Below are 27,432 nucleotides of genomic sequence, written 5' to 3' on the forward strand. Positions count from 1 at the left end.
TTGGCTGCCTCCTGCACACCACACTTGGATTGAGCCTGAAATCTGAGCATGTGTCCATGACCTCCTGGTTCATAGGTCGATGCTCAAGTACTGAGCCACGCTTATTTTTACAAAATATTTTTATTGATTTTTAGAGAGAGAGAGGAAGGAAGAAGGAGAGATGTGACAGTAAAACATTGATCAGCTCCCTCTTGCATGATCCTACTGGGGATCATGCAACCCAGGCATTGACAAGACCCCGAATCGAACCTGCAACCCTTTGTTACATGGGACGACGCCCAACCAATTGAATAACACTGGCCAGGGCTATTTTCACTGAATTTCAGTGAACGTGCCTGAGTGTACAGGTTTGGGGCTTAGGGAATCTATTCTTCTCTGTCTACAGCAGCGTCTTAGGAGACTTGGGCAAGTTCTCCATCTCAGAAGAGCAGAGGTCAAGGGTGATGTCACCATCACCTCCAGCCAGGAGGTAGCAATAGCAGCTGACAATCCACTCCAGGTCTCTGACCTTCACTCTACAAGCCTAGGGTTTTCTGCCTGAGGGTGTTTATTCTGGCAACAGGGGCACCTCAGCTTGACAGCAGCACAAAGAGGTGCCAAAGTGTCAGTGCTTCCTAGGACTCTTCCTTCCATTGGTAAGAAAACCCTGCACTGGACACCTGCCCCTCAGTTGGGACAACTGTGAGCCTTGTTCTACACTGGCCTCAGGAGCCATGTATTTCACCTTCAGCTGGAACCCTTCCGTGTGTGTGCGTATGTGTATGTATGTGTATGTGTGTGACAGGGTAGGGCTCTTTGATAATGTATCAGTTGAGTAAAGATTTGAAGAAGACAATGGAATAAGCAACATTTATTTATTCTGCTGCCTATCTTAGATTGTGATCAGGTTTTTGCTATGGAAATGCTCCTCTGCGTATCTTTGTATAATCTCCAAGTACACATGCTCATACCACTTCTGCTAGAGGTTAAGATCCTCAATTCTAGAGATCCAGTCCTAAAGGCTGGGAGGACACTGGTTAAGAACGCTAAGGTTCAAGCCAAAACTGGTGTGGCTCAGTGGATAGAGCGTCGGCCTGTGGACTGAAAGGTCCCGGGTTTGATTCTGGTCAAGGGTATGTACCTTGGTTGCGGGCACATCCCCGGTAAGGGGTGTGCAGGAGGCAGCTGATCAATGTTTCTCTCTCATCGATGTTTCTAACTTTCTATCCCTCGCCCTTCCTCTCTGTAAAAAAATCAATAAATAAAACCATGTTAAGGTTCTCAAGTATCCCTTGCTGTTGATACCTTCAGCTCATTCAAAGCAGCTGGATTCACTCATTCCACTCTTCCTACCTCATAACCCTCCAGAAGATGCTGCTGGTCTACCTGGGGGCCTCACTAGTCAATGCCATGGGAACTGCTGTCACTCTGGCTTCCACATATACAAGCAAAACCTCCAGTACAAAATCTTTCATCAAACCCTTATCTTGAGGCAGTGGGGGTGGGGGTCTTGGAAACAGGGGATGTCACAGGGGTCCTGAAACTGGGGACTGGGCTCTCTGGGGGGGATCTTCTGAATGCAAGAACCTTGACTTTGCAGCGGAAACCCTGGATTTACAGCATCAGCTCCAGGACCGAGAGAGAGACAAATTTGTTTTTCCAAATGCCAACATTTATTGAGGATTTACAGAAAGATGGACATTGGGCCTGACAGCTTTTCATGCACTAGAGCAGATATTGGCATATTTCCGGAAAGGGCAAGATAGTGGTTTAAGCTTTGGAAACCACAGGGTCAAATCTACTCTGCCATTTCAACCCAAAAGCAGCTATAGAAAATATGTACAGGAATAGGTGAGGCTGTTTTTCAATAAGAATATGTTTAAAACTTATCTCTGTTGTTGACTAGAGACCCAGTGCACAAAATTCATGAACAGGTAGGTCCCTAGGCCAGGCTGGGGAACAAGGCTGACCAGGGCCTTCTGGTTGCTGACCTGGGCCTTCCTTCCCCAGCTGCCAGCTGCCAGCCAGGGCCTTACTTCATTACACTCCACCCCTTGGTGGTCAGTGCATGTCATAGCAAGCAGTAGAACCTCTGGTCTCCCAGTTGAACTCCCAAGGGGACACTTTATATATTAGCCTTTTATATGTACTAGAGGCCGCTTGCAGGAAGATCCCTGCAATAGGGCTTCCTGAAGCAGTCTCCCTTCTCCCCTGCCCCACCTGCTTCCCTTCCTTCTCTGAGAAATATCAATGAGAGAAAAACATCGATCAGCTGCCTCTTGCACACCCCCTACTGGGAATGTGCCCACAACCAAGTACTTGCCCTTGACGGGAATTGAACCTGGGACACTTGAGTCCGCAGGCTGACGCTCTATCCACTGAGCAAAACCGGTCAGGGCTATGATTCCTCTTTTTAAAATAGATATATTTTTTGTTGATTTCAGAAAGGAAAGGGGTGAGGGGAGTGAGAGAGAGAGGAGAGAAGGAGAGAGAGAGAGAGAGAGAGAGAGAGAGAGAGAGAAAGAGAGAGAGAGAGAAAGAGAGAAACATCAGTGATGAATCATTGCTTGGCTGCCTCTTGCACACCCCCTAGTGGGCATGGAGTATGAAACCCAGGCATGTGCCTTGACTGGGAATCAAACCGTGAATTCCTGATTCACAGGTTGATTCTCAACCACTGAGCCACGTTGGCTGGGCTATTACTGCTCTTGTTGTCATATGTGCATTACACCCACCACGATCACGTGAGTCAGGGGTGGTGGCAGTGTGGGCAAGGGCTCAGTTGGATCTGGTTCCACAGTGTCTGCTGGGTGGGCCCATCTGCCATGTGTGCCTCTGGCACAACAGAATTGAAATGAATGAATTATAATTGATTGCCACATGGGAAATATATGGAAAAACCTCTCCGTATTCCTAGCTATCGCTAAATTATACGTTAACAAAGCATCTTTTGTGGGCTAGCCTGGAATTTTGCTGCCATTTTTAACATGGTATCTATGGGAAAAGTACATTCCGCGTGCCAATTTCTGGCTCACAAATTAGTAATTGGAAAACATTCTGGTCATGAGCACAGACAGCAATAGAACTGCCTGTGGCCTAGAAAGAGAACAGGAATAAAGGCTGTTGGCAAGAAATAAAACTCTCACAATTTAGAATACAATATAGCGCACCAAGTGATGGCTTCCATACAACTAAAATTCATTAGACAACGATATTACACAATTTGGACACCTCTCTCATGGACAAACTAAATCTGCAGCTCAAAGTGATGGTTTTAAATGGCACCTTTCTCGCCTGGCCAGTGTGGCTCATGGTTGAGCATGGACCTATGAACTGGGAGGTCACAGTTTGATTCCTGATCAGGGTACATGCCCGCATTGTGGGCTCAATCCCCAGTGTGGGGCATGCAAGAGGCAGCCGATCAATGATGCTCTCATCTCTAATGTTTCTGTCTCTCTCCTGCTTCCTCCCTCTCTGAAAGCAATACATTTTATTTATAATTTTTTAAATGGTGCCTTTCTCTAGTTACCTTTCTCACCCCCACCCTCCAGCTGTTACTTGGAGTGATTTCAAACAGAACACCTAACTGTTGCACAATTAAGTCATGCAGCTAACTGATAAGTAAGGACTTTTCATTCCTGCTTTCAAGATGTGCTTGTTTTCCAAATCTCCCTTAAGCCATGGAGCCCTCAAGTGGAAGGCATGCTTTGATGGAGGGAGGGCTGCCGCATGGGCTGAAGTGCAAGGAGGGTTACTCTATGCCATCGTCCCCTCCTCCCTGCCCATCACCTTGTAGTTCACCATTAAACCCCATAGCATTGCTCTTCCCAAACAAGTCCGCATTGTGGGGGGCTCCTGAAAGTAGCACACAGAGCCCATCTCCCCATCTGGCAAGCCGTGCCACACAGTTTCCGAGGGAGATATGCCCATTGAGTGAATTTTGGAAATCCTGTGGGTTACCCTTTGGTGTATATTGTTCACTGAGACTGCCCTAGGGCACACATCATCGGAAGAGACTTCAGATGCCCCTGACACTTTGGTCCTGATGACAGAAGACCTGAGGGAGAAGAGCGCTAACTCTGTAGCTGATCCAGGGGGAAGGGCTGAGTTTGGAGGAGCCATGGAGGACATATCTAGAATCAATGAAATTCTGTGATTCAGGGTGCTATGAAGGAGCCTTACAAGTTGTGGGGACAGGCTAGACTCAGCTAAAGAACCTGCATCAGATTGAACTATCCAAGGACATAGGTCCTGAGAATATAAAAGAGGCAATATTTTTGCCAAGTTTGAGAATCTTAAATTTACACAGAAAGGACATTTATATTAATATAGAAGCAAAACTGCAAAATCCAATCCCGTGATTAATAAGGGTGCAATTTGCAGTGTTTTCGAAGGCAAAGAAAAATTAGTTTTGATATATATGTTTATACATACATACACACACACACACACACACACACACATATATGGCATAGAGTAACCTCCTTGCACAGAGATCATTATAATCTAATCACTGAGTGATTAGATTATAATGATCTCTGAATGCATAATAATCTGGCCACTATATATATATTAGTGGCCTGGTGCATGAATTCATGCATGGGTGGGGTCCGGCCAGCCTGGCCAGGTGGAGGGGACATGGGCAGTTGGCCGGCCTGCCTGCTGGTCAAACTCCTGATCGAGGGCACACTTTGCATATTAGCCTTTTATTATATAGGATAGCACAGAGTGGCCAGATTATATGCGTTCAGAGATCATCATCATCTGGCCACTCAATGTATATGTATTTCAGCTCCGGGAAGCTGGGGTACACACTCACACTCCTATAAAGCTGTAGGCTCACCAACAGCAGCTGGGCGTACAGGGTTAGGACACCCCATTAGAAGGTTCCTGAAAAGAATCTGCTGAGTCCCTGGCTGCAATTCCTGGTTATACAAAATCTCCCACATGATGGCATGGCAACATCCAGATGTCATCCGATGAAATGGCAGCTGGGATGAGAACAACCAGTTGTGTGTCTATGCTAGTTTCAACACCCAGCTGTGACCATTGCTCAAAAGGCATCTGAGTACCTGACACTGCACTTGCCTTCCTGACAGGGCCCGGGCTTCTCTCAAGCTTACAAAGCTCAAGAATTGAGAACAGAAATAAACGAGACTCAAAACCACCAAATGACTATCTCTTGGTTAAGGCATCGGTGATTTGCTATTGTATGGCTGAGAAGAGCGGAGAGAATGTGACCCATTAAGATGATAATTGTAACTCTCAGATAAAGTATGATATATCATGCAGTGACTGGTTTAGTCTTTTCATTTTTACTTGAAATCTAAATAAATTTATGTGCATATTAGGAATTTAAATTTTTTTAAAATACCCTGTTAAATGGTCCCTGGGGTGAAATCTTTCCCTGCTGACAAGCACAGGCCTACAGTAACAGATGTGCTTCTTCACTGCATGTGCAATGAGAAAATGCAGTGGAGGGTCTAAGAAGCACCAACACTTTGCACTAGTGGTGAGCATCAGGATATTTTGATATGGCCTGAGCAGCATGGCTCAGTGGTTGAGTGTTGACCTATGAACCAGGAGGTCACAGTTTGATTTCCTGTCAGGGCAGATGCCTAGGTTGCGGGTTCGATCCCCAGTGTGGGGCATGCAGGAAATAGCTGATCCATGATTCTCTCTCATCATTGATGTTTCTATCTCTCCCCCTCTCCCTTTCTCTCTGAAACCAATAATATATATATTTTTTAATATATATATATATATATATATATATATATATATATATATATATTTTTTTTTTTAATAATATGGCCCTAACTGGTTTGGCTCAGTGGATAGAGCGTCGGCCTGTGGACTGAAAGGTCCCAGGTTCTATTCCAGTCAAGGGCATGTACCTTGGTTGCAGGCACATCCCCAGTTGGGGATGTGCAGGAGGCAGCTGATCAATGCTTCTCTCTTATCGATGTTTCTAACTCTCTATCCCTCTCCCTTCTTCTCTGTAAAAAGAAAAAAAAAATCAATAAAATATATTTTTTAAAAAAAGAAATGATATGTACAAAAATAATAATGTGACATATCAATGTGACAATAATAATGTGACAAACTATATTGTGGTTTCTATTAGTGACCAGGCACTGCAAATATTGTACTATGCCAGTCCGCTGTTTATATTCCTGATTGAAGACAATGTGCACCGCCAGTAAGAAATGAGTGAAAGCAGAAAGGAATGCCACACCACCTATCCAATGAAGGTTCACAAACTCTGAATTCTAGCCAGAGTTCTTGGAGATCCATGAGCCTCGGGTTAGGAACCTCTTTTCTGGTTCAGACACATAATGAAGACAAAAGGCTAGACTGGCCTCTGCATAATTAATTTTAATAGACCATAGCGATCATTTAAATGCAATGTACTATTTTATAGCTGACAGAACACTGGCTCAGGTAGGCTAAGCGCTTTCCTCAAGGTCATGCAATTATTTAGTAGGAGGGTTCTGACTCCAGCCACCTTGTTTCAAGCTAAGCCAACACTCCTCCGTGACCCAGGCGGGCTGCTTTCCTCATTTGTTTGTTTGCACACAATGCTGACCTTCCCCACACTGCAAAAATGATCGGACTCCAAATTCATATTCCAAAACTGGACTTCATGGCTGACCACTGAACCTTGATTGTTTGTGGATGCTCAAAGACTTCAAGGAACGGGAGACTAATGACTACATCTAAGGTCTGTACACAAAACATTAAGCTACGAGATGGTGGGAGAAGGCAGGGGGAGTGATGAGCTAGCGTTGATAGCTTCATTAGAGATCGGCAGGAAGACGAAGATAGCACACTGGGGCTCTTCTCAAGATTATTATGAAGTCAGAGGAGCTGGAAGCAGCAGGGAAGAGAGCGATCATAAAGAATCACCCTGCTTTGACTGGTGTGGCTCAGTGGATAGAGCATCGGCCTGTGAACTGAAGGGTCCCAGGTTCGATTCCAGTCAAGGTCATGTACCTCGGTTGCGGGCACATCCCCAACAGGGGGTGTGCAGGAGGCAGCTGATCAGAACAGAATGTTTCTCTCTCATCAATGTTTCTAACTCTCTATCCCTCTCCCTTCCTCTCTGTTAAAAAAAAAAAAAAATCAATAAAATACACTAAAAAAAAAATCACCCAGGAAAGTTGTGCACAAGAACAGAAGGTAAATGCAATGTTGGATTGACAGGCAGCTGACAACCTAACTGTGTCAACAACAATAGTGATGTCAGCCAACTCACTGACATTGAATACTTTCACGGCCTTGCCATTCACAGTGCTGGCCCTGGAGCAGCAGCAGCAGCAGCAGCAGCAGAACTGCCTGGAAGCTTGTTAGAAAGAGAAACTCTTGGGCCCCACCCTGAACTTCAAAAGCAGAACCCGCACTTTCACTGGATTTATGGGTGGTACACTTTCAAGCTGGAGAAGCACTGATTCGAGAAATCTGCCGACCAAGACACGTGAGAATTGCTGAGAGGCACGATCATACTATTGACAGGAAGTTAAAGGCGAGCTTGGGGTAGGGTATGGAAGGAAGGAACTTTTCAGTGAGTTTTTGGAAAAGATTTTCAGTATCCCCATGTCCCTTACTGAAATTGAAAGGAAGCTAAACAGTGGCACTGGCCAGTCCAGTAGTGCTTTGCATGTTGTTTTATTATAAAGTGCTCAGAAAAGCGATAGGTTTGTGACATGTTGATATGATTTGCAGAGAGTTCTCTTCTCTAAAGAAGCTACTCTTTCTTAAAACGTGCTAAAGCAAAAGGAATAATACATTGCTGATGAAAACTATCAAGGCCACGTATTACCCAAACTAAACCTGGGTTAATTTTCTACTTGCTCTTTTAATAATTTCTAGGGTCCTGTTGCCTCCTCTTACCCATTCTCTCCATCCCCAACATTGATTTCTCTCCTGTACTTCCTTGAAAGTTTAACATCACTATCCATACAGTCATCCACCCATGTACCCATCCATCATCCATCATCTTTCCACTCACCTGTCTAGCCATTGAGTACCAACCAGCAAGTACCAGGCATCATTAAAATATTGAGGTTACTCCATGCTATCTGTAAGTCAAATAAGATATGCTCCCTCTTTTGAGAAGCTATTATTGTTTTGGTATAAAATTTCCAGAGAAATCCTTGGCTCTTCCATATGCTGCCTTCATTTCACATAACTCTTTTTTTTTATTCTTTAAATTTTTTATTTTTCAATTACAGTTGACATTCAATATTATATTAGTTTTAGGTGTACAGAATAATGGTTAGGCACACAATTTACAAAGTGATCATCTTGATAAGTCTAGTACCAACCTGGCCCTATACATAATTATTTTAATACTAGAGGCATGGTGCAAGAAATTGGTGCACTTGGGGGGGTAGGGTCCCTCAGCCTGGCCTGCACCTTCTGACAGTCTGGGACCCCTCAGGTGATGTCTGCCTGGTCAGGCCTAAATTGGCAGTCAGACATTCCTCTCGAAGTCCGGGATGCCTCCCTCCTTACCGCCCATCTGCAATGGAGTCAAGAGAGGCTCTTCCCACCATCCCTGTGCTCACCAGCCATGGGCCCAGCTTCTGGCTGAGCAGCGCTCCCCCTGTGGGAGCGCCATAACCACCAGGGGGAAGCTCCTTAGTTGAGTGTCTGCCCTCCTGGTGGTAGGTGCACTTCATAGCAACTGGTCGTTCTGTCATTCAGGGTTTTATTATATAGGATTATTGACTCTATCCCTGTGCTGCACCTTACATACCCATGACTATTTTGTAACTTCCCATTTGTACTTCTTAAGCCCTTTATCTTTTTCACCCAGTCCCCACCCATCTGCCAACCATCAGTTTGTACTCTATATCTATGGGTTTGTTTCTGTTTTGTTTGTTCATCTTGTTTAGATTCCATGTATAAGTGAAATTACATGGCATTGTCTTTCTCTGTCTGCCATTCAATCAGCACAATAGACTCTAAATCCATGCATGAATCTGATAATTCTGTCAATTCTAGTCCTAAAACATCTGCTGAGTTGGACATTCCATCTCCATGGCCTTCTTGGTCCTATAGCTTATTTTATGTCATTATCAGCACTCCCTGCAACATTATCTCTACCTCCTATCAGGTATCTCCAGCAAATGCTCTATCCTGCTTTGACAGTTCCTTTCACTACATTATTCTATTAATTAGAAACCTTGCAGGGCCCTCTGTGTCCTATATACTGAGTGGCCAGATTATTATGATCTCTGAACGCATAATAATCTGGCCACTCAATATATATATATATATATAGATAGATAGATAGATATAGATATAGATATAGATATAGATATAGATATAGATATAGATATATAGGCCCGGTGCATGAATTCGTGCATGGGTGGGGTCCAGCCAGCCTGGCCAGGGGAAGGGGACATGGGTGATTGGCTGATCTGCCTACTGGTCAAACTCCTGGTTGAGGGTCCAATTTGCATATTAGCCTTTTATTCTATAGGATATACACTGAGTGGCCAGATTATTATGCGTTCAGAGATCAAAATAACCTGGCCACTCAGTGTATAGTCAAGCCTGAGCTCCATAGTATAATAGTCAAGCTTCTTTTCCTAATATGACTCCCATTTACCTTTCTAGACTCATCTCTTGCTGTAACAATTCTCCATCCCTGATGACAGCCCCAACATTCTAGCTATATTGTAGTTCTATCGTTCCTGGAGTGTGTCACACTGTGCCATGTCTCTGTCCCTTTCATTATGCTATGTTTTATACTTCCAAAGCCATTCCTACTCACTTCGTTTGTTAAGAGCCATCTCAAATGTCACCTCTTCTGGGAATCTCATTGGGGAGAAACAGGAGCATCAGAGAAAGTTCCACAGTAGAAGTGACATTATATTCATTTTCAACTGTGAGACCAAATGACATTTTCATTGAGTGTTCCACCATGAACAAAGACATCCCTCTTTTCCATATTCTCACTGGATTTTGAATCTGACTCTAATATAAGACTTGCCATTTTAATGCGAGTTCTAGCCCTAGTCAGTTTTGCTCAGTGGCTAGAGCATCAGCCTATGGACTGAAGGATCCGGGTTCAATTCTGGTCAAGGGCACATGTCTGGATTGTGGGCTCGTTCCCTAGTAGGGGACATGCAGGAGGCAGCCGATCAATGATTCTCTATCATCATTGATGTTCTTTCTCCCTCTCCCTCTCTGAAATCAATACAAATATATTTTTAAAAAATCCAGTTTGAGGTTGATGTGCTCGTAACCCCAAGCTGACTGTGAGAACCTTGAGGACAAGGGACACTTATTATCACAGTTGCACCCTAGTGAAAACCTGCTGGATGGTTGATACATGTTTGCTGAACAATGTATTTATCCATCCAGCTTCTAAGATGGCCCCCAATGATCCCCGCCTCCTTGTATTTCATTGCCTTGAGCAATATCCTCCCTTTGAGCAACCTGCTGCTCCCTAATTAACCATGTTAACGGTGAGAAGATACTGCTTTTCTGTTAGGCTGTAACATTAAGCTTCCCATCTTTCTAGCAGATTGTCTCTATGGCCTTCATGGGTTGCATGTTTTTATGTTTTTAAAATACATTTGTATTGATTTCAGAGAGGAAGGGAGTGGAAGGAGGGAGTGAGAGAGAGAGAGAGAGAGGGAGAGAGAGAGAGAAACATCAATGATGAGAAAGAATCATGGATCGGCTGCTTCCTGCACAGCCCACCATAGGGATCCAGCCCACAACGCAGGCATGTGCCCTGACAGGGAATAGAATCATGACCTCTTGGTTCATAGGTCAAAGCTCAAGCACTGAGCCAGGCCAGCAAGGCTTGGATTGTATGTTTTGATGACGTGAGCAGCTCTGCTCACTTCAGGGAGGCCTTCATGGCAAGGAACTAAATAAAAGTAGCCTCAGACCAACACGGAGACTCTCAGTCCCTCAAATGTGGGGGGCAGGAATCCTTCCCCAGTCTAACTTCCCAATGAGGCTCCGACCCCTGCCAACCATTTCATTGTAACCTTGTGAGAGACACTGCGGCAGGGGACCCACCTTACTCCTGCCCCAGTGGCTGAGCCATAGAAACTGTGACATAACATCTATGTGCTTTTTAAGCCACGAAGTTGTGGGGTAGTTTGCCATTCCAGCAGTAGATGAGGAATATAATGAGAGAACCCATCTGGGGGGCTAATAGATAAAAATGACTAAGGAATCATTCTGTATGATCTCAGATGCTGGGTTCAATGTGAAAAAGTCTTTGGAAAGCAAGACTTATTTCAGGACTTCTGGTGCTAGATTTTTATACACAGCACAGCTATGCTGTCAAGGATGCTCCCTTGCCACAAAGGTTAAGATGTTCAAAGAGGAGTCTTCCATTTAGCAATGCGGCCATCTTTCTTCTCACTCTGACAAGTGCTTCTAGTGCGAGGAGCCCAGTGCTGTCTGGGTCAGGTCAGGGAGGCTTTGCCATTACATTAGAGGTGAAAGAAGCCTCCAGAAGACTGACTCCTGTGAGGGAGACAGGAATCTGGCTGTGCCAGCTCCTACCTCTGAGAGGTTTTGTCCTGTCTCTGATCTCCAACTGGACTGCCCTGAGGTATATTTGTCCTGTTTATTTTGCCTCAACTAGTTTTTGTGTCTGGCACACTGGGTATTCAGTAAGCATTAGTTGAATGATGAAATAAATGAAAAGATGAATGAAATGAAGCTCCTTGAATGCAGGAGAAGATTTGACTTCATGATCATGTTAACCAATGTCATCCACTAAATTAAAAAAAAAAAGTTTCTTGAAATAACATTCGCATTTTGCAGTTTTATCGATTTCTCAAGGCACGTAACACACCATTTGGCATATGGCAATTTCCCAATAAATCCCCATTGCCTGAAAGGCTGATGGGTAACACCATAAAGGTTTTAAAACACCAGAAATGATAACATAAGAAAACACTCAATTTCCCCACTAAGCTAAAGAGATTTCTTATTTTGTTAAAATACCACCTGAACGAAAATTCAAGAAGGGTCATCTAATACCTTAGGGAAAATCCCAATCATGGCAGAATAAATTAATATATCACATGCCTCCTCGTGGGTGAATCCCAGGGAGTGAGAGACTAACCTTTGCATGGGTATTTCAAGTACATTGACTCGACTCAAATTAGTCTCTTGTCTACATCTGATTGCCATCAAGGGGGTGGTTAAAATGGGAGAAGGAGTTTTCTCTGGAGTGGAGGAGGTCTCAGAAATGCAAAGCAAAATCAACCAGCTGACCAACAGTAGGAAAAAAACCAACCAGAGTCCAAGGCCAAGGTGATTTTCCTGTGCTTCATGAAGAAGGAAGATCAGAAGCAAAAACAAAGAAACACACTAACAAATCCCCTTTCCCTCGGATCTCTGATGTTGGGTGAGGGCCAATTAATATTGCCAGCCCGAAGCCCGAAGGATTAGCAAGGATCATTTACAGCAACAGAAGCAGGGCCGATCAAATAAACAGAAATGCAAATTAACGAAGGAAGAAACGAGGCTAAATACCAGGCAACATAAGTGGGGCCACCTTCCTGAGTTCCCCAGGGGCAGATTTAGCCAGAAAGATGCCTCCAGCATGCCATTCTCCAGCAAGGGAAGAGTCGGGAGCAGCTTTAATTAAGCACCATGAGGTACACGGGACCTTCGGAGTTACTCAACCAGTATTTATCCCTCAAGAGATAGACCGATTATGCATTTCCAATTGAAGAGAGAAAAGGAGGAGCTAAGACCAATATTTTCAGGGACAGCGGGGCTATTTCCCCCCAGCTTTCTGAAATGTGATCTTGGATACACCACAACCCCTGATGTGGACGGGGTGTTGCAGATGGAGGCAGACTGTAGATAAGAATAAAACATTTCCTTCCTTACTTTGTGCATTTGAACTCTAGGATTGACACCCCGAGGACGCTCAGAGGCAGGAGTTACAGTCAAGCGTGCTGTGCAAGACGCACAATTTACGAAGTGCCATCTGCGCGTGATTCCTCAGTGATCGGCAGGCTGATGAACAAGACAACAACATTTGTTAAAATGCATTTTTATTGATTTCAGAGAGGAAGGAAGAGGGGGAGAGAGGGAAACATCAGTGATGAGAGAGAATCATGGATAAGCTAACTCCTACTGGGAATTGAGCCTGCAAAAGGGTGTGCCCCAACCAGAAATCAGACCAGGACCTCCTGCTTCATAGGTCAATGCTCAACCACTGAGAACACCGTCGGGTGACAGCATCATTTCTTCTTTCTTCTTCTTCTTTTTTTTTTTTTTTTAAATATATTTTATTGATTTTTTTTACAGAGAGGAGGAGAGAGGGACAGAGAGCCAGAAACGTCGATGAGAGAGAGAAACATTGACCAGCTGCCTCCTGCACACCCCCCACTGGCGATGTGCCCACAACCAATGTACATGCCCTTGACCGGAATCGAACCTGGGACCTCTCAGTCTGCAGACCAATGCTCTACCACTGAGCCAAACCGGTTTCGGTGACAACATCATTTCTTAAAGCAGAAGAAATCTTTTTGGCTTAGGGGAAAATCAGACTGTTTTCTCCCATGACTACTTCCTTCTAGAAATGTAAAACCTTCCTGTTGTAACCATTAATTAATTCTCTTAAAAATCTAGCTGGCTCAGTGGATAGAGCATCTACGGACTGAAGGGTCCTGGGTTCAATTTCAATCAAGGGCATATGCCCAGGTTGCAGGCTAGATCCCCAGTGGGGGCATGCGGGAGGCAGCTGATCTATGATTCTCTCTCATCATTGATGTTTCTCTCTCTCCCTCTCCCTTCCTCTCTGAGATCAATAAAAATATATTTTAAAAAAAGGAAAAAAAGAAGACTACAGCAAAGAAGGATCTCATTATAGGTTCTGGCTGCTCTGGATTCCAGGAGCAAACGTGAGGACGGAAGGAACTTGAAATGAAAATTCAGGTCAGTTGACGGTGGTCAGACCCAGGCCTTGCTGCGCACCCAGCTTTGGCTGTTTGGAGACTGAGAAAGTGCACTTAGATGAATCCTCATACCCAGGAAGGCACCCCAGCGGGGGGGGGGGTGTCACACAGGGGGGCCCATAGAGGGCCACGTGCCCCTGGGAATGGCTCATCATGCTGCTTCTGTGAGGAGGCACTTTAGGGCTGCCAGCTGTAAACGCCCCCCTGAGGACTCTCAGGCTGGAGACAAAATGCACCACTGCATATTTCAGGAAATCGAAGGAGCTGTTTCATCCAGAATATAAAAAGGACTCTTCCCACTTATGAATAAAAAGATAAATGACCTCATTTGAAAATGGGCAAAGCATTTGAATAGCTATTTATCCAGAGAAGACAGGCAGATGGTCAAGAAGCACAAGGAACGAATGCCAACATCATTTGCCATCAGGGAAATTCAGAGGGAAAGCACAGTGAGATAGCACTTCAGACCCACAAGGATGGCTCGAATCAAAAGACACGTAATCACAAGTGTTGGTGACAATGTGGAGAAATTGGCACATTCACATGTTGCTGGCGGGAATGCAAAACGGGAAACAGTTGTCAGTTTCTTTAAGAGTGAAACAATATGATTCAACAATTCCTCCCCTAAGTGTCTACCCAAGAGGAATATAATCATATGCTCACAGGCAAAGATTTTTGCATAAAAGTTCAAGCAGTGGAAACAAACGCCCATCCTCTGATGAACAGATACATGAAATGTCATATATGCATGCAATTTAGAGGTATTAAGTCATGAAAAGGAATGAAGTACTGTTACACACTATAATGCGAATGAAACTTTCTGTTCTTAGCAATTCACGTGACCAAGTCATTTCACGCTCCTACAATTCAACGGAGTAGGTGCTACCATTCTGCCCATTTTATAAATGGGGGGGGGGGGGAAGCTACCCAAAGAGTAAGCATCTTGCACACCATCATGTAACTGGGAAGAGATACAAAAGATTCAATTCCAGGCAGCCTAGATCCAGAGCTGACACTCAAACACCAGACTTGCCTGCACCTTAGCTTTTATTCCACAGGAATAAACTGTTACATAACATAATTTGGAGGTCATTTTCTTACAAATGCAACCATATGGGATACAGCAAGTGTGGGAAAGAACATGGGTAATCTAAACTAAAAGAGTGTTAATCCTCACAAGAGGATATTTTCCCATTGATCTTTAAAGAGAATGGAAGGAAAGGGGAGAGACAGAAAGAGAGAAACATTGATGTGAGAGAGAGACATCCATTAGCCCCAGCCAGGGCCTGGGATTGAGCTGCAATCTAAGTACATGCCCTTGACCGGAATTCAACCCAGGGCCCTTCAGTCCAAGGGCCAATGCTCTATCCACCGAGCCAACTGGCTAGGGCAGAATGATGTATTTCATAAAGGCTTTATTTTCCAGCCATTGGTCAGAGTTCCATTATGCAAACAATTGGAGTCATTATTCAAAATGTGGGTTTAAAGATCTTCAGGCTCAGAGGGTGATCCTGGCAAGAGCGGGGTGGGAGGAGAGCGGAATAATAAGGAGCAGAGGAAGGAACAAGTCAAGGAAACTTAAGTTCCTGCAAGAAGAGGCTTTGGCTGGGTCTCTGGAAGAAGAGAAAAAAGAAAACAGTTTTGAGAGAAAGTGAAAATCATTGCAATAGCACGGCCTGTAGGAATTGAAAGGAATTTAGGCACCAATATTACTATGAATACAGGTTTCTATATTTGCCCACGTATTCATCTCCATTGGAGAACTGTATAATTCATTTGGCTTTGTGTTAATCTGGCATCTATTGCTTTCACCTTGAAGAACTCCTCTTAGAATTTCTTGCAGAGAAAGTCTACCAATAATGAAGCCCTCAACTTTGGTTTATCTTAGAAAGTCTAAATTGCTCCTTGGATTTTGAAGTACAGTTTTTCTGGAAACAGTATTCTTGGTTACGACTTCTTTTTAGCGTTTTGACTTTATCAGCCCACTCCTGCTAGCATACAATGCTTCTGCTGAGAAGTGTGCTGAATCTGATGAAAGCGCCCTTTTTTGTGGTGAGTGTTTCCTCTGGCTGCTTCTAAGATTTTCTCTTTGCCTTTGACTTTTGACAGTATGATTATAATGTGTCTCAGTGTGGGTCTTTTGGGATATATCTTGGTTGCAGTTATTAGAACTACTTGAATTATTATGTATATTACTTTAAAAAATACCTTCCAATCTTTCAAAAAATATGTTTTTATTGATTTCAGAGAAGAAGGGATAAGGGGAGAGAGATGGAAACATCAGTGGTGAGAGAAGATCACTGATTGGCTCCCTCTTGCATGCCCCTTATTGGGGATCAAGCCTGCAACCCAGACATATGCCCTGATCAGGAATTGAACTGTGACTACCTAGTTCATGGGTCAATGCTCAACCACTGAGACACTCCAGCTGGGTTCTTCTAGTTTTTATAGACCGGTTTTGTTCAGGAAAATCCTTTACTGCCCAGCCCATCTTGAAAGTCTAGAACTTCTCAAACCTTTGCTGAGGATGTGTGTTTTTTGGGCTTGTTTGTGTGGCTTTAGTCATTTTCAATTCATTAAGTAGCTTGTTCCTACTCTTCAGAAGCCCATAATCTCTTGTCCACCCTGGAATGTGACCAAGGAACCACAGCTCTAACATGCCATGGTGATCGGAGCTGCTTCCAGCAGCTTCTACATGAGGTCAACAGCTCCATCAGCATTCCAAGACAGAGGAGACAGACACGGGTTCTTCAGATAAGCCAGAACTTGGGATGCATGATCCACGCTTTGTTTCTGATCTGAAGAAAAATCCTCAGGGTGGGAGGTTTCCTCCTGGTTGCAACATTCTGGGTCAGACCAGGGGGAGGAGCAAGAATAGATGCCCCTACCCCTTTGCTGGAATTCCTTCTTCCTTTTGCATTGGTCTGGGTGCTGTCATTTCTCAATTGGTCTCTAAAGTTTTCACAAAAGCACATTGATCCATGTATTGACTCAGTTTCTCTGTGGGGGAGTAAGGGTTTAAAGCTTCCTTTTTGCCTTTTTTATATGTAAATGTATTGTAGAATTACGAAACAAATTCTAAACACTATGCAGAGTTCCTGTGTACCTGTCAGCCACTATCCCCTGTTGTTAACATTGCACATCAGCATCAGTTACTATTTGTCATAATTAATGAACCAGTATGGCTACATGATTAGTAACTAAAGTTCACAGTTTATTCAAATATCCTTAGACGTTACCTAGTGTCCTTTATCTGTTCCAGGATGTCTCCTAGGATGTCATATCATGTTTAGTTGTCATGTGCCCTTAGGCTCCTCAAGGCTATAACAGTTGTAGCACTTACTTTTGAGATACAAAAGGCAAGAAATTCTTTTTATGATTTAATTAAACTGGTTAAGAATTTTCCATTGCTTGTAACTCACAAAATAGCCAACTGATAGAGTTTTCAAGTCTAAACACATCCTATATAACAAGAGAGAAATATGCTAATTATCCCTTAGGTCCTGAGGCTTAACCACTGACCCCATAACGACCAGATCACAGATCTGCAGGAGAGTGGGGCAGCAAACTACAAGCAGGCAGTGGAGAGCTACAGGAGAAAGCAGGGCAGCAAGCTATAAGGGGGGGAGGGGAGGGAGAGCTACTAGGGGGAGGGCGGCAGGCAGAGAGCTACAGGAGGGTGGCAGCAACCTACTGGTGCATGGATTCATGTGCAGGGCTACTAGTTATTTTATAATGAGAAAAGTGAGGCCCCTGGTATCCAAATGATTGCCCACCATTACCCTCTTTGTATGGACAAGAGCTAAAGTGTTCTTACATGGAATTTCTATGCCTTCTGACTCTATGACACATACTGCTGGGATACACTGCAATCACATTATTGCAAAGATAGCTTCATTACAGTATGCATTTTGCAGTGAAATTTTTCATCTGCAAGTTAACGAGAGGTAATTTCCACTCAATGACTTGTGTATCAGCATCTGTAGCAACAAATTACTGAATAAAATGATTCAGAAAAATGTCTATTCTTCATCCATTAATCTATCCATCCATCTACTCCAGCATAAATATATCTAAATATTTACTCAGCAAATATTTATTAATCACCTGTTACTGGCCAGACAATACTCTGTGCAATTCAAACCAATCCCTGACGATCTCCTTTATCTCATCTATTAGAACACTCATGAGTTGCCAGCAATATTTGGTCATAAACCAAATGCTATCAGCATACTGAAACTCATGAACCTTGTTTCTTTTGTTAAAATATATTTTTGTTGATTGCGTAGAGGAAGGGAGAGGGAGAGAGAGATAGAGAAATATCAATGACGAGAGAGAATCATGAATCGGCTGCCTCCTGCATGCCCCACCCTAGGGATAGAGCCTGCAACCTGGGCATGTGCCCTGACCAGGAATTGAACCATGACTACCTGGTTCATAGATCCACACTCAACCACTGAGCCACTGCGGATAGGCTGACCCTGTGTCTTTGCTGAGGATTCTAAGTAGAAATGTATGCTTGACAATGGGGGAGACTGAAGTATAAATGTTGAACTCAAAAGAACAACCAGCTGAGGGGACAAGACAAGCAACCTCCAGCGAAGGGGCTGTTGTCATGCAAGCTAAGGCAATAACCTGGAGCAGTATATCACCAACAATGAACTGGGGCCCCGGCCGGTGTGGCTCAGTGGCTAGAGCATCGGCCTGGGGACTGAAGGGTCCCAGGTTTGATTCCGGTCAAGGGCACGTACCTTGGTTGCGGGCACATCCCCAGTAGGGAGTGTGCAATGTTTCTCTCTCATCAATGTTTCTTACTCTCTATCTCTCTCCCTTCTTCTCTATAAAAAAAAATCAATAAAATATATTTTTAAAAAAGGAAAGTAATGGCAGCCCTTGCCGGAACTCCTCTAGCCCACCCCCCCTGGTGGGCCACGGCAAAGCCCCCTGTCTCCAGCCCTCCTCTCCTGCTACATAGGAGCACAGACAACAATGAACAGACACCTGCCACAGGGGTGATCCCATGTCCTCAAGTTCAGCCAATTCACTTGGCAGCAGCCCCCTCGCCCCCACTTGGCACTTGGCACAGGACACAGTGTCCCGCCTGTGCCCCAGCTTCGGGCGATGACATCAAAATTGCTCTCTGCAAGGGTTGGCTCAGGCCGGGAGGAGGCGATCCAGAGGCCACGCAGAGGAACAGAGGGTGGCAGGCTGCCCCGAGCCAGTCTTTCCAGCACAGGCTGTGATGGCAACCTGCTCCCCCAGGTGCCGCTCTTCCTCACGGGCAGGACCTCCGTGTGACCCCCAGAGGACTCTGTGACCCACTTCACATCCCTCGGGGCCACGGAGAGGTCAGGAGAAGAAAGAACACTTAGCTCCACCCAAAAGTATTGTCAGCCCTAAATGGTGTGGTTCAGTGGATGGAGCATCGGCCTGCAGACTGAAGGTCCCAGGTTCAATTCCGGTCAAGGGCATGTACCTTGGTTGCAGGCACATCCCCAGTAGGGAGTGTGCAGGAGGCAGCTGGTCGATGTTTCTCTCTCATTGATGTTTCTAACTCTCTATCCCTTTCCCTTCCTCTCTGTAAAAAACAAACAAACAAACAAACAAAAAACACAATAAAATATACTTTTTTAAAAAGTGTAGTCATTACTGCAGGAATGACAGTCCCTTCAGAGACCTGGGCTTGTGGACCAGCAAGCCAAGAGTTTGAGGAGCTTCTCTAATGGCCAAGTTAAAAAAACCAACAAAGTTCTTCTTCTTCTTTTTTTTTTTTTTTTTTTTAAATCTTTTATTGCTTTTAAAGAGGAAGGAAGAGGGAGAGAGAGAGAAACATCAATGAGGAGAGAGAATCATGATGGGCTGCCTCTTGCACACCCCACACTTGGGGATCTAGTCTGGAACCAGGGCATGTGCCCTTGACCCGAATAGAATCATGACCTTCTGGTTCACAGGTGAACGCTCAAGCACTGAGCCATGCCAGCCAGGCAAACAGCGAAGTTTCCAGAACAAATGCACAGGACAAGGCAAGAGGCTCTGATAAGGGACAAGTCTGCTCAGCACACAGCTCTATGTCACGTGCCCAGGGAGAGCTGGAATGACAGTCATTTCACAGCCTGCCTTTCACAGCCTTCCCATCAGCTCTGCACACCTTCCTTCCCACTAGGAACAGAACTGATGGACTCAGTGGCTAGGAGCTTTGTCAGATGCACAAGAAAACAAATCTGCTCCAAGAAAGGGGAGAAACAGCCCCCAATGCTCTGCGTTCACGTGGACATGACGTGATTACCTCTCATTTTAAGTGACACTATGCGCTTACTTTGTTTCTGCATTTCCAAAATGACAATCTCCCTTCCTCCTCTTGACGGGATGCTTGCATCCTGAGGAATTCATTTAACTAAATGGCATTTGCTCTAGCCATTAGACAATTATCTGCACTTTATGCAGAATTCATTGTGTGCACTGCAAGCGATATATTTTATTTAAGGATTCTCCCCCAAACCACAAAAGTGAGGCAAAGGGCCTCTTCTTTAATAAAATGCCAATTCTTTCTATCTGTCTATCTGTCTGTAAATAAATGAGCCAGCTTTTAACTCTGGATATTTAAAACCTAACACAATAATAGAACTATCTACCTCAATTAGATCTCTCTCATTTCTTTTATTGGCAGAACAGTTAATTTCCAGAAAGATCTGCATTTTATTACCACAAACAAAGGGTAACAACTTGTGTAATCTCTCAGATTCATTTGCCTTTTGTCGAATGTGCATTAAAAATGGAGGCGTGACAAAGTAGGAAATTGACATCTGCTTCAAATAAGGAGACCGTTACAAGGTAGTGGACGCAACCAAGATACCACATCCATCTTTATAATGGAACCCTTCTTGACTCTTTACAAAACATATAGAGAAGGGAAAAATCAAGAAGAAATACCACAGAGTAAGAGATTGAGGGTCTCATCCGCAGATTACAGTGAGACTTCTTATGAAATCTTGGGGTAAAGATGGAGAAAAAATACAGAAGAACAGCCCTAGAATTACGAAACAATGTTTGAAGATAATCAATTGCTTCTTCCCTCTTTGGGACACTTGAATTACACCAGGCAGAGCCTAGAGGGAGTACTTTGAGAATCACACATACCGACGAGGTAAGGTTTTGGCTTTTCTTTTAAAATATACACTGAGTGGCCAGATTATTGTGAGCTCTGAATGCATAATAATCTGGCCACTCAGTGTATATACATATTAGAGGCCTGATGGATGAATTCATGCATGGGTGCGGTCCAACCAGCCTGGCCAGGGGGAAGGGACAAAGGTGGTTGGCTGGCCTGCCTGCTGGTCAAACTCCTGGTTGAGGGGACAATTTGCATATTAGCCTTTTATTATACAGGATATACACTAAGTGGCCAGAGTATTATGCCTTCAGAGATAATATCTGGCCACTCAGTGTATATATACTAGAAGCCTGATGAACAAAATTTGTGGAAGGGGCGTGGTACTCCCAACCCTGGCTTCGTCCAGAAGGTCACCTGGAAGGTTGTTCAGCTGTCTGGTCTAATTAGCATATTGCACTTTTATTATTAAAGTTTTTTATTCATTTCAGAGAGGAAGGGATAGATACATCAATGATGAGAGAATCATGGTTCAGCTGCCTCCTGCATGCCCCCTACTGGGGATCAAGCCTGCCACCTGGGCATGTGCCCTGACCTGGAATCAAACAGTGACCTCCTGGTTCATAGTTCCATGCTCTACCACTGAACAACACTGGCCGGGCACCATTTCTCATTTCCATGATGACAGAATCCTGCCACCCTGACTGGACTGTCTTCTGCTGTGATTCACACAAAAGGGGGCTTGCCTCTTTCGGGTTAGACCTTCCCGGAGATGGACGGGCCCAAATACACTGCACATTGACCAGAGAACTGCCTGGCGGACCAGAAGGGCTAGCCTCCTCCCCAGCTGGGCTGAGTCGATAGTGAAGGATCAAGTGAAAGTTTCCACGGCTCATTACTAATCTCCACTATTCAGGTTTCAGAAGTGAGTTCCGCATTAAGAAGATGCATGCCAACCCTGTTTAATTGCCCACCATGGGAATTGCGGGCAAAAGAAGAGAACAGTGTGTCTTGTCCAATACGCACGCAGGGCTACGTTGATAGGCTCACAGGGTAAAGGGGGGCAGAAAACCAGCGGAATACAAAAGGAAAACAGAAACCTTGAGAACTTAGAATGGAAATCTCCCCCACGCTATGCCTATCCAGACTCCAACTCCCCTCCTCCTAATCAATCTTGCCAGCCAGAGTTTTACTATTTTCCTTGTTTTAACATTTGCCTCTACCTACAAACATCAAACCCCAAACTTAGGAAGCATATTATTTTTGTATTAACTCTTTCCACCCCCACGTACAAACATGTTGTCATACCATTTCACCAAAGAATGGAAAATAAGTAACACAGGATGCTCTCTATTCTATAATTATTATACGTATTTGCAGCCCTGCTCAGCAGAAATATTTGTATAGTAACCACCGCCCTCCTTGAATGCAAGAACGACTAACAGTCATTTTGGCATCACTGGTTTTTCATCTCTCCAAACAAGCTTGGTTTTGTTGGGTGGTATTTACATACAAAGAATAGAGAGCTACTTCTGGATTATGATCAATCATCTCCGCCCTGGCAGGTCAGCTCAGTAGTTAGAGCATCGTCCTGATATTCCAAGGTTGCAGGTTCAATCCCTGGTCAGGGCACGTATAATAATCAACCAATGGATGCATCAAAAAGTGGAACAACAAATTTCCCCCCCCTTCCTTTCTCTCTCTAAAGTCAATAATGATAAAAAGAGGACTGATCATCTATTAACTTTGGGATTTTCATCATATCAGGAATTCACACAAACTGTGTAGGTTTTATTGAGCTGGGAAAGTTCTACTGTTAATCAATAAAATTATTTTATCTTAGGAACTTATTAATATTCATTTATTTAGTACTGACCTGTTTTAAAAGTAAGAGTCAGTAAATATTTTGAGTTGCATGACTTCTTGACTTTTTTAAATCCTCACCAGAGGATGTTGTTTTTATAAATTGATTTTAGAGAGAGGAAAGAGAAAAATATATTTAAGAAAAGAAAGAAGAAGAAAAAAAAGAAGACATCTAATAGCTTTCAAAGAGACATTGTGAAAGAGTGAAAAATTAAATGCAAAGGTGCTAATTACTAGGCATGGATTCACTTTCAAGTTGTTCATTTAACTTCTACAACTAATGAGTAGAGACAGACTCACACTGCAAACTGGGGCTTTCCAGAAATCAGGTAATTAGAGTATCTCTTTATAATGGACATTACTCAGCAGGTAAGAAAAAGCACATCAGAATAATTCTCATTATTTGTAAAACTCATTAGTGATGAGGAAAGTACAAATAATTTCCAAAGTACTACTGTGGTGTGTGTGTGTGTGTGTGTGTGTGTGTGTGTGTGTTTAATAATGCAAGGCAAACAGGTGATTTTAAATACACTAGTAACCACATTTATATATATATATATAATGTTTTTATTGACTTCACAGAGAGGAAGGGAGATAAAGAGGGATAGAAACATCAATGATGAGAGAGAATCATGGATCGGCTGCCTCCTGCTCGTCCTCTATTGGGGATGGAGCCTGCAACCTGGGCATGTGCCCTGAACTGGAATCAGACTTTGACTTCCTTCCTGGTTCATAGGTTGACGATCCCCACTGAGCAACAAGAGCCAGGCCAAAGTACTGCTGTTCATGACATCTTAAAACAGTGACTCTGAGGATTGTGAAAATTTACTTTTCAAGTAAAAAACAAAAACAGAAAAACCCACAGATTTGGAAAAGTGTCATTGGTAATCTGGCTCTAAAACTTACCGTTTAATGATTGGCTCTTACACATGCAACAGCTGGCATTAGGCCACTGTACATGTTAAAATGACACCACAGCTAGTTTTGGTTTTAATCTATTGATCAAATAGCCTAGAACCCAACTCTACCCAAGAAAAAGAAAAACCCACTGTAAGTGGAGAAGTCTGAGCTACACCTTCATAAATTCATGATCCACGTTTTTTGAAAATTTTATTTTTTTGCCAGAAATTTTTACTGTTTCGAATCAAAGTATCTAGGCCATCACAACTGAGTCTTATATAAACCCATAACCATTTCACAAAATAGATGGCACAATGCAGTATAAAAATATCTTTCTAGCAACATGAGGGCTTCCTGCAGTGGGTCATGCTCAAGGGCAACCTGAATTTCCCAGGAGGGACGTAGGAGGCAAGCCCTTCAGCCCCCAACTGTACTTTGAAGAGGGGCATTCTCTCCCCGCCACAACAATTCTAGGAAGGGGAGAGATTTGAGCTGCAGAGACTGGGAAACAGGTGATTGTTTTCCTAGCTATGTTCCAACAATCCAAACATGAAGGTGCGGGATGCCCAAGAGATCTAATCCAAGTCTTGGCAGGTATTTTAATTCTTATAAAAATGATTGCCCACCTCTCCTGATGAGCATGTGTTCACTGGTCACTCCATAAAACAATGCATCCTGTGATGTGAAAGATGTGTTCCCTTGGCCACGAATCTCTGCTCAATTGTATTAAACTAGGGCAAACTGTGCTTCCGGATTGCAAATCTATGTCACTAATTTCTCATAATTAAGAATTTCACTTAGGTTGGAGAAGAAAGCAGGGTAGACCCTTGCTGTATTGAGAAGTGTTATGTAAGTATTCTCATCCAACTGCAAATCATCAGAGCACCGTGGAAATGTGTAGTGGGTCCTCAGAAAGCGGAATTGCTGAATTGCCATGTGATACAGCAATTCCGCTCCCAACTAGAGCCCCAAGACAGTGGAAAACAGGGACACAAACAGAAACTTGTACATCGGCGTCTATAGAAACACTGTTCACAAGAGCCCCAATGACCCATTGGCAGATGAATGGGTTAACAAATGCGATATATACCCATACAAGGGGAATTATTAAGTTTTAAAAAGAAATGAAATTCTGATATGTGCTACAGCTGGATGAACCTTGAGGACATTATGCTGAGTGGAATAAGCCAGACACAAAAGGACAAACGCTATATGATTTCACTTAGGTGAGTACTTATTGTAGAATACACAGATTCATAGAGACAGAAAATAAAATAGAGTTTACCAGGGTAACAGAGAGGGAATAGGAAGTTATTGTTTAATGCAGTGGTCGCCAACCAGTGGTGCGTGGACTACTGGTGGTCCATGAGGTCCGAAAGGCTGGCAACCGCTGGTTTAATGGGTACAGAGTTTCTGTTGGGGATGATAAGAGAAAGTTCTACAAATGGATACTGCTGATGGTTGCACAACATTGTGAACATACTTCATGGCACTAATTGGTACAACTAAAAATAGCTAATTTAATGTTATAGCTCCCACAACAATCCAAAATCTAACCCAATATTGATAGGGGGGACTTATAATCTGATAGATAGACCACCTGAATTAATCTGAAAAGTAATCATCTTAGTTTAAATCTGAGAACACATAGGTTTATGTGAATAGAGGGTTACGTTTCTGATAAGTGAATAGGGGGTTAAGTTTTTCATAAATTTCCTTTTCAAGGCCGGTGCGAAGTGACTGGGGAAGTGACTCAGCTGTGAATCCAGCAAGCAGAACCAATAAGCACGGTCAGGCCGACCCACCAGCAGCCAAAACATCATCTCGTCCACATCATCTCATCGCCTGATGACTAAGGACAATAGCTGATGTCTGCAGACCCCCAGCCTGCACGTAGCACCCCAGCCCACTCCCATTTATCATCCTGTCCCCAGCACCTTACTGTGAGACACCCCGTCTTCTTGGTGGGCTGGCCTTCTCAATAATCGCCTTATATGATTCACCCTGCCCTCATGATTGGACACAGCGACAGGCAGCCCCAGCCCAACCGGGGGTTTCCTGGTAACAATATCACCGTGAGAAATGTATGACCTGATCCGTTATGGGCACAATCCTTTGAGCAGACTTTTCTAGCAATAAGTGAGGTAGGTCCATTTCCGTTCTATTTCTAGAAAGCATTCTCAATGATAGTCCTCACGGCAAACCTGTGTGTCCACCTCACCCAATGAGTCCAGCTGGCCTTGGATTTAGGAAGGAAAACTTCGGTTCTGGCCCATGGTTACCATGCCCTAGCCGTGGTCAGCAAACTGGCTTGAGAGCCACATGTGGCTCTTTGGACCCTTGAGTGTGGCTCTTCCACAAAATGCCATGGCCTGGGTGAGTATTTTAAAGAAGTAGTGTTAGAAGAAGTTTAAGTTTAAAAAATTTGGCTCTCAAAAGAAATTTCAATCATTGTACTGTTGATTTTGGGCTCTGTTGACTGATGAGTTTGCCGACCACTGGCCTATAGGGCACTGTCCCTTTAAGATGGTGCTTGTCCAAGAACAAAACAAAGCCATGTCACAAGACAGAGAACACAGGACATCCAGCTGTGTGTGCCATGGCCTGCCAATGCCTATGAGTCCCTAACTGGAGTCTGATAATTCTCCTGAGGGTCAGACAGAGACGTCCAAGAGCCAGAGACCTTGTTCTTATGTCATCTATGCCGCCTACCTGATGAAGCAGTCCCGGCCATCCCGGTTCGCCGTCATCTCCCATCCATAGGGCGGAACCTGGTTCAAGCCCCAGGTCCCCGAGGGAGGTGGCCAGCCTGAAGACTTCGCCCTGTGGCTGCAAAAGAAGAACCAAAGGAAGAAAGCATCATTGCAATGGTCCCTGCACATTCCTTCTGAGCCACTCTGGGAGGCTGTTAGCATCCGCTCCTCACAATGGGCTGTATCCCCGCTGACTGTGTGAATTTTTAAAAAAATATATTTTATTGATTTTTTATAGAGAGGAAGAGAGAGGGATAGAGAGTTAGAAACATTGATGAGAGAGAAGCATTGATCAGCTGCCTCTTGCACAGCCCCTACTGGGGATGTGCCCGCAACCAAGGTACATACCCTTGACCAGAATCGAACCCGGGACCCTTCACTCCGCAGGCAGACTCTCAATCCAGTTTCAGCTGACTATGTGAATATTTTGTGCCAGGTACTGTTCTATATAGAATCTTGCTTATTCTTTTTTTTTTTTTTAATCTTTCTTTACTGATTTCAGAGAAGAAGGGAGAGGGAGAGAGAAACATCAATGATGAGAGAGAATCAAGGATCTGCTGCCTCCTGCACGCCCCCCACTGGGGATCAAGTCCACAACCCAGGCCTGTGCCCTCACCGGGAACCGAACCATAACCTCCTGGTTCCTAGGTCCACGCCCAACCATTGAGCCACACTGGTCAGGCAGGGGTGGGGTGTCAACCTTTCTGTAATGAGGAGAGACTTCATTTCCCAGGCCTCAGGACAAAGCACCACAACCCCCCCCCCACCCCCTTCACACACACACCTCATGCACCTGACCATGACCCAGCACTATTGTCTGGAGAAACAAGCCCATTTCCTGTCAGCACTCTGCAAAGGGACTCTTTTGCAT

General features: G+C 44.1%; 1 protein-coding gene across 6 annotated transcripts in view; it reads right to left on the reverse strand.

Moving 5' to 3' along the window:
• Window positions 1-27,432, reverse strand: part of FRMPD4 (FERM and PDZ domain containing 4) — a 420,441-nt gene that overhangs the window by 133,548 nt on the left and 259,461 nt on the right. For all 6 annotated transcript variants that reach the window (XM_084869814.1, XM_084869812.1, XM_084869815.1 and 3 more), the window contains exon 2: window positions 26,521-26,637. In XM_084869814.1, the coding sequence (XP_084725940.1) occupies window positions 26,521-26,637 (117 nt within the window). The remainder of the gene's footprint in view (window positions 1-26,520; window positions 26,638-27,432) is intronic.

Source organism: Pipistrellus hanaki (genome assembly GCF_964339955.1).
Source record: "Pipistrellus hanaki genome assembly, chromosome: X".
Lineage (NCBI taxonomy): Eukaryota > Metazoa > Chordata > Mammalia > Chiroptera > Vespertilionidae > Pipistrellus > Pipistrellus hanaki.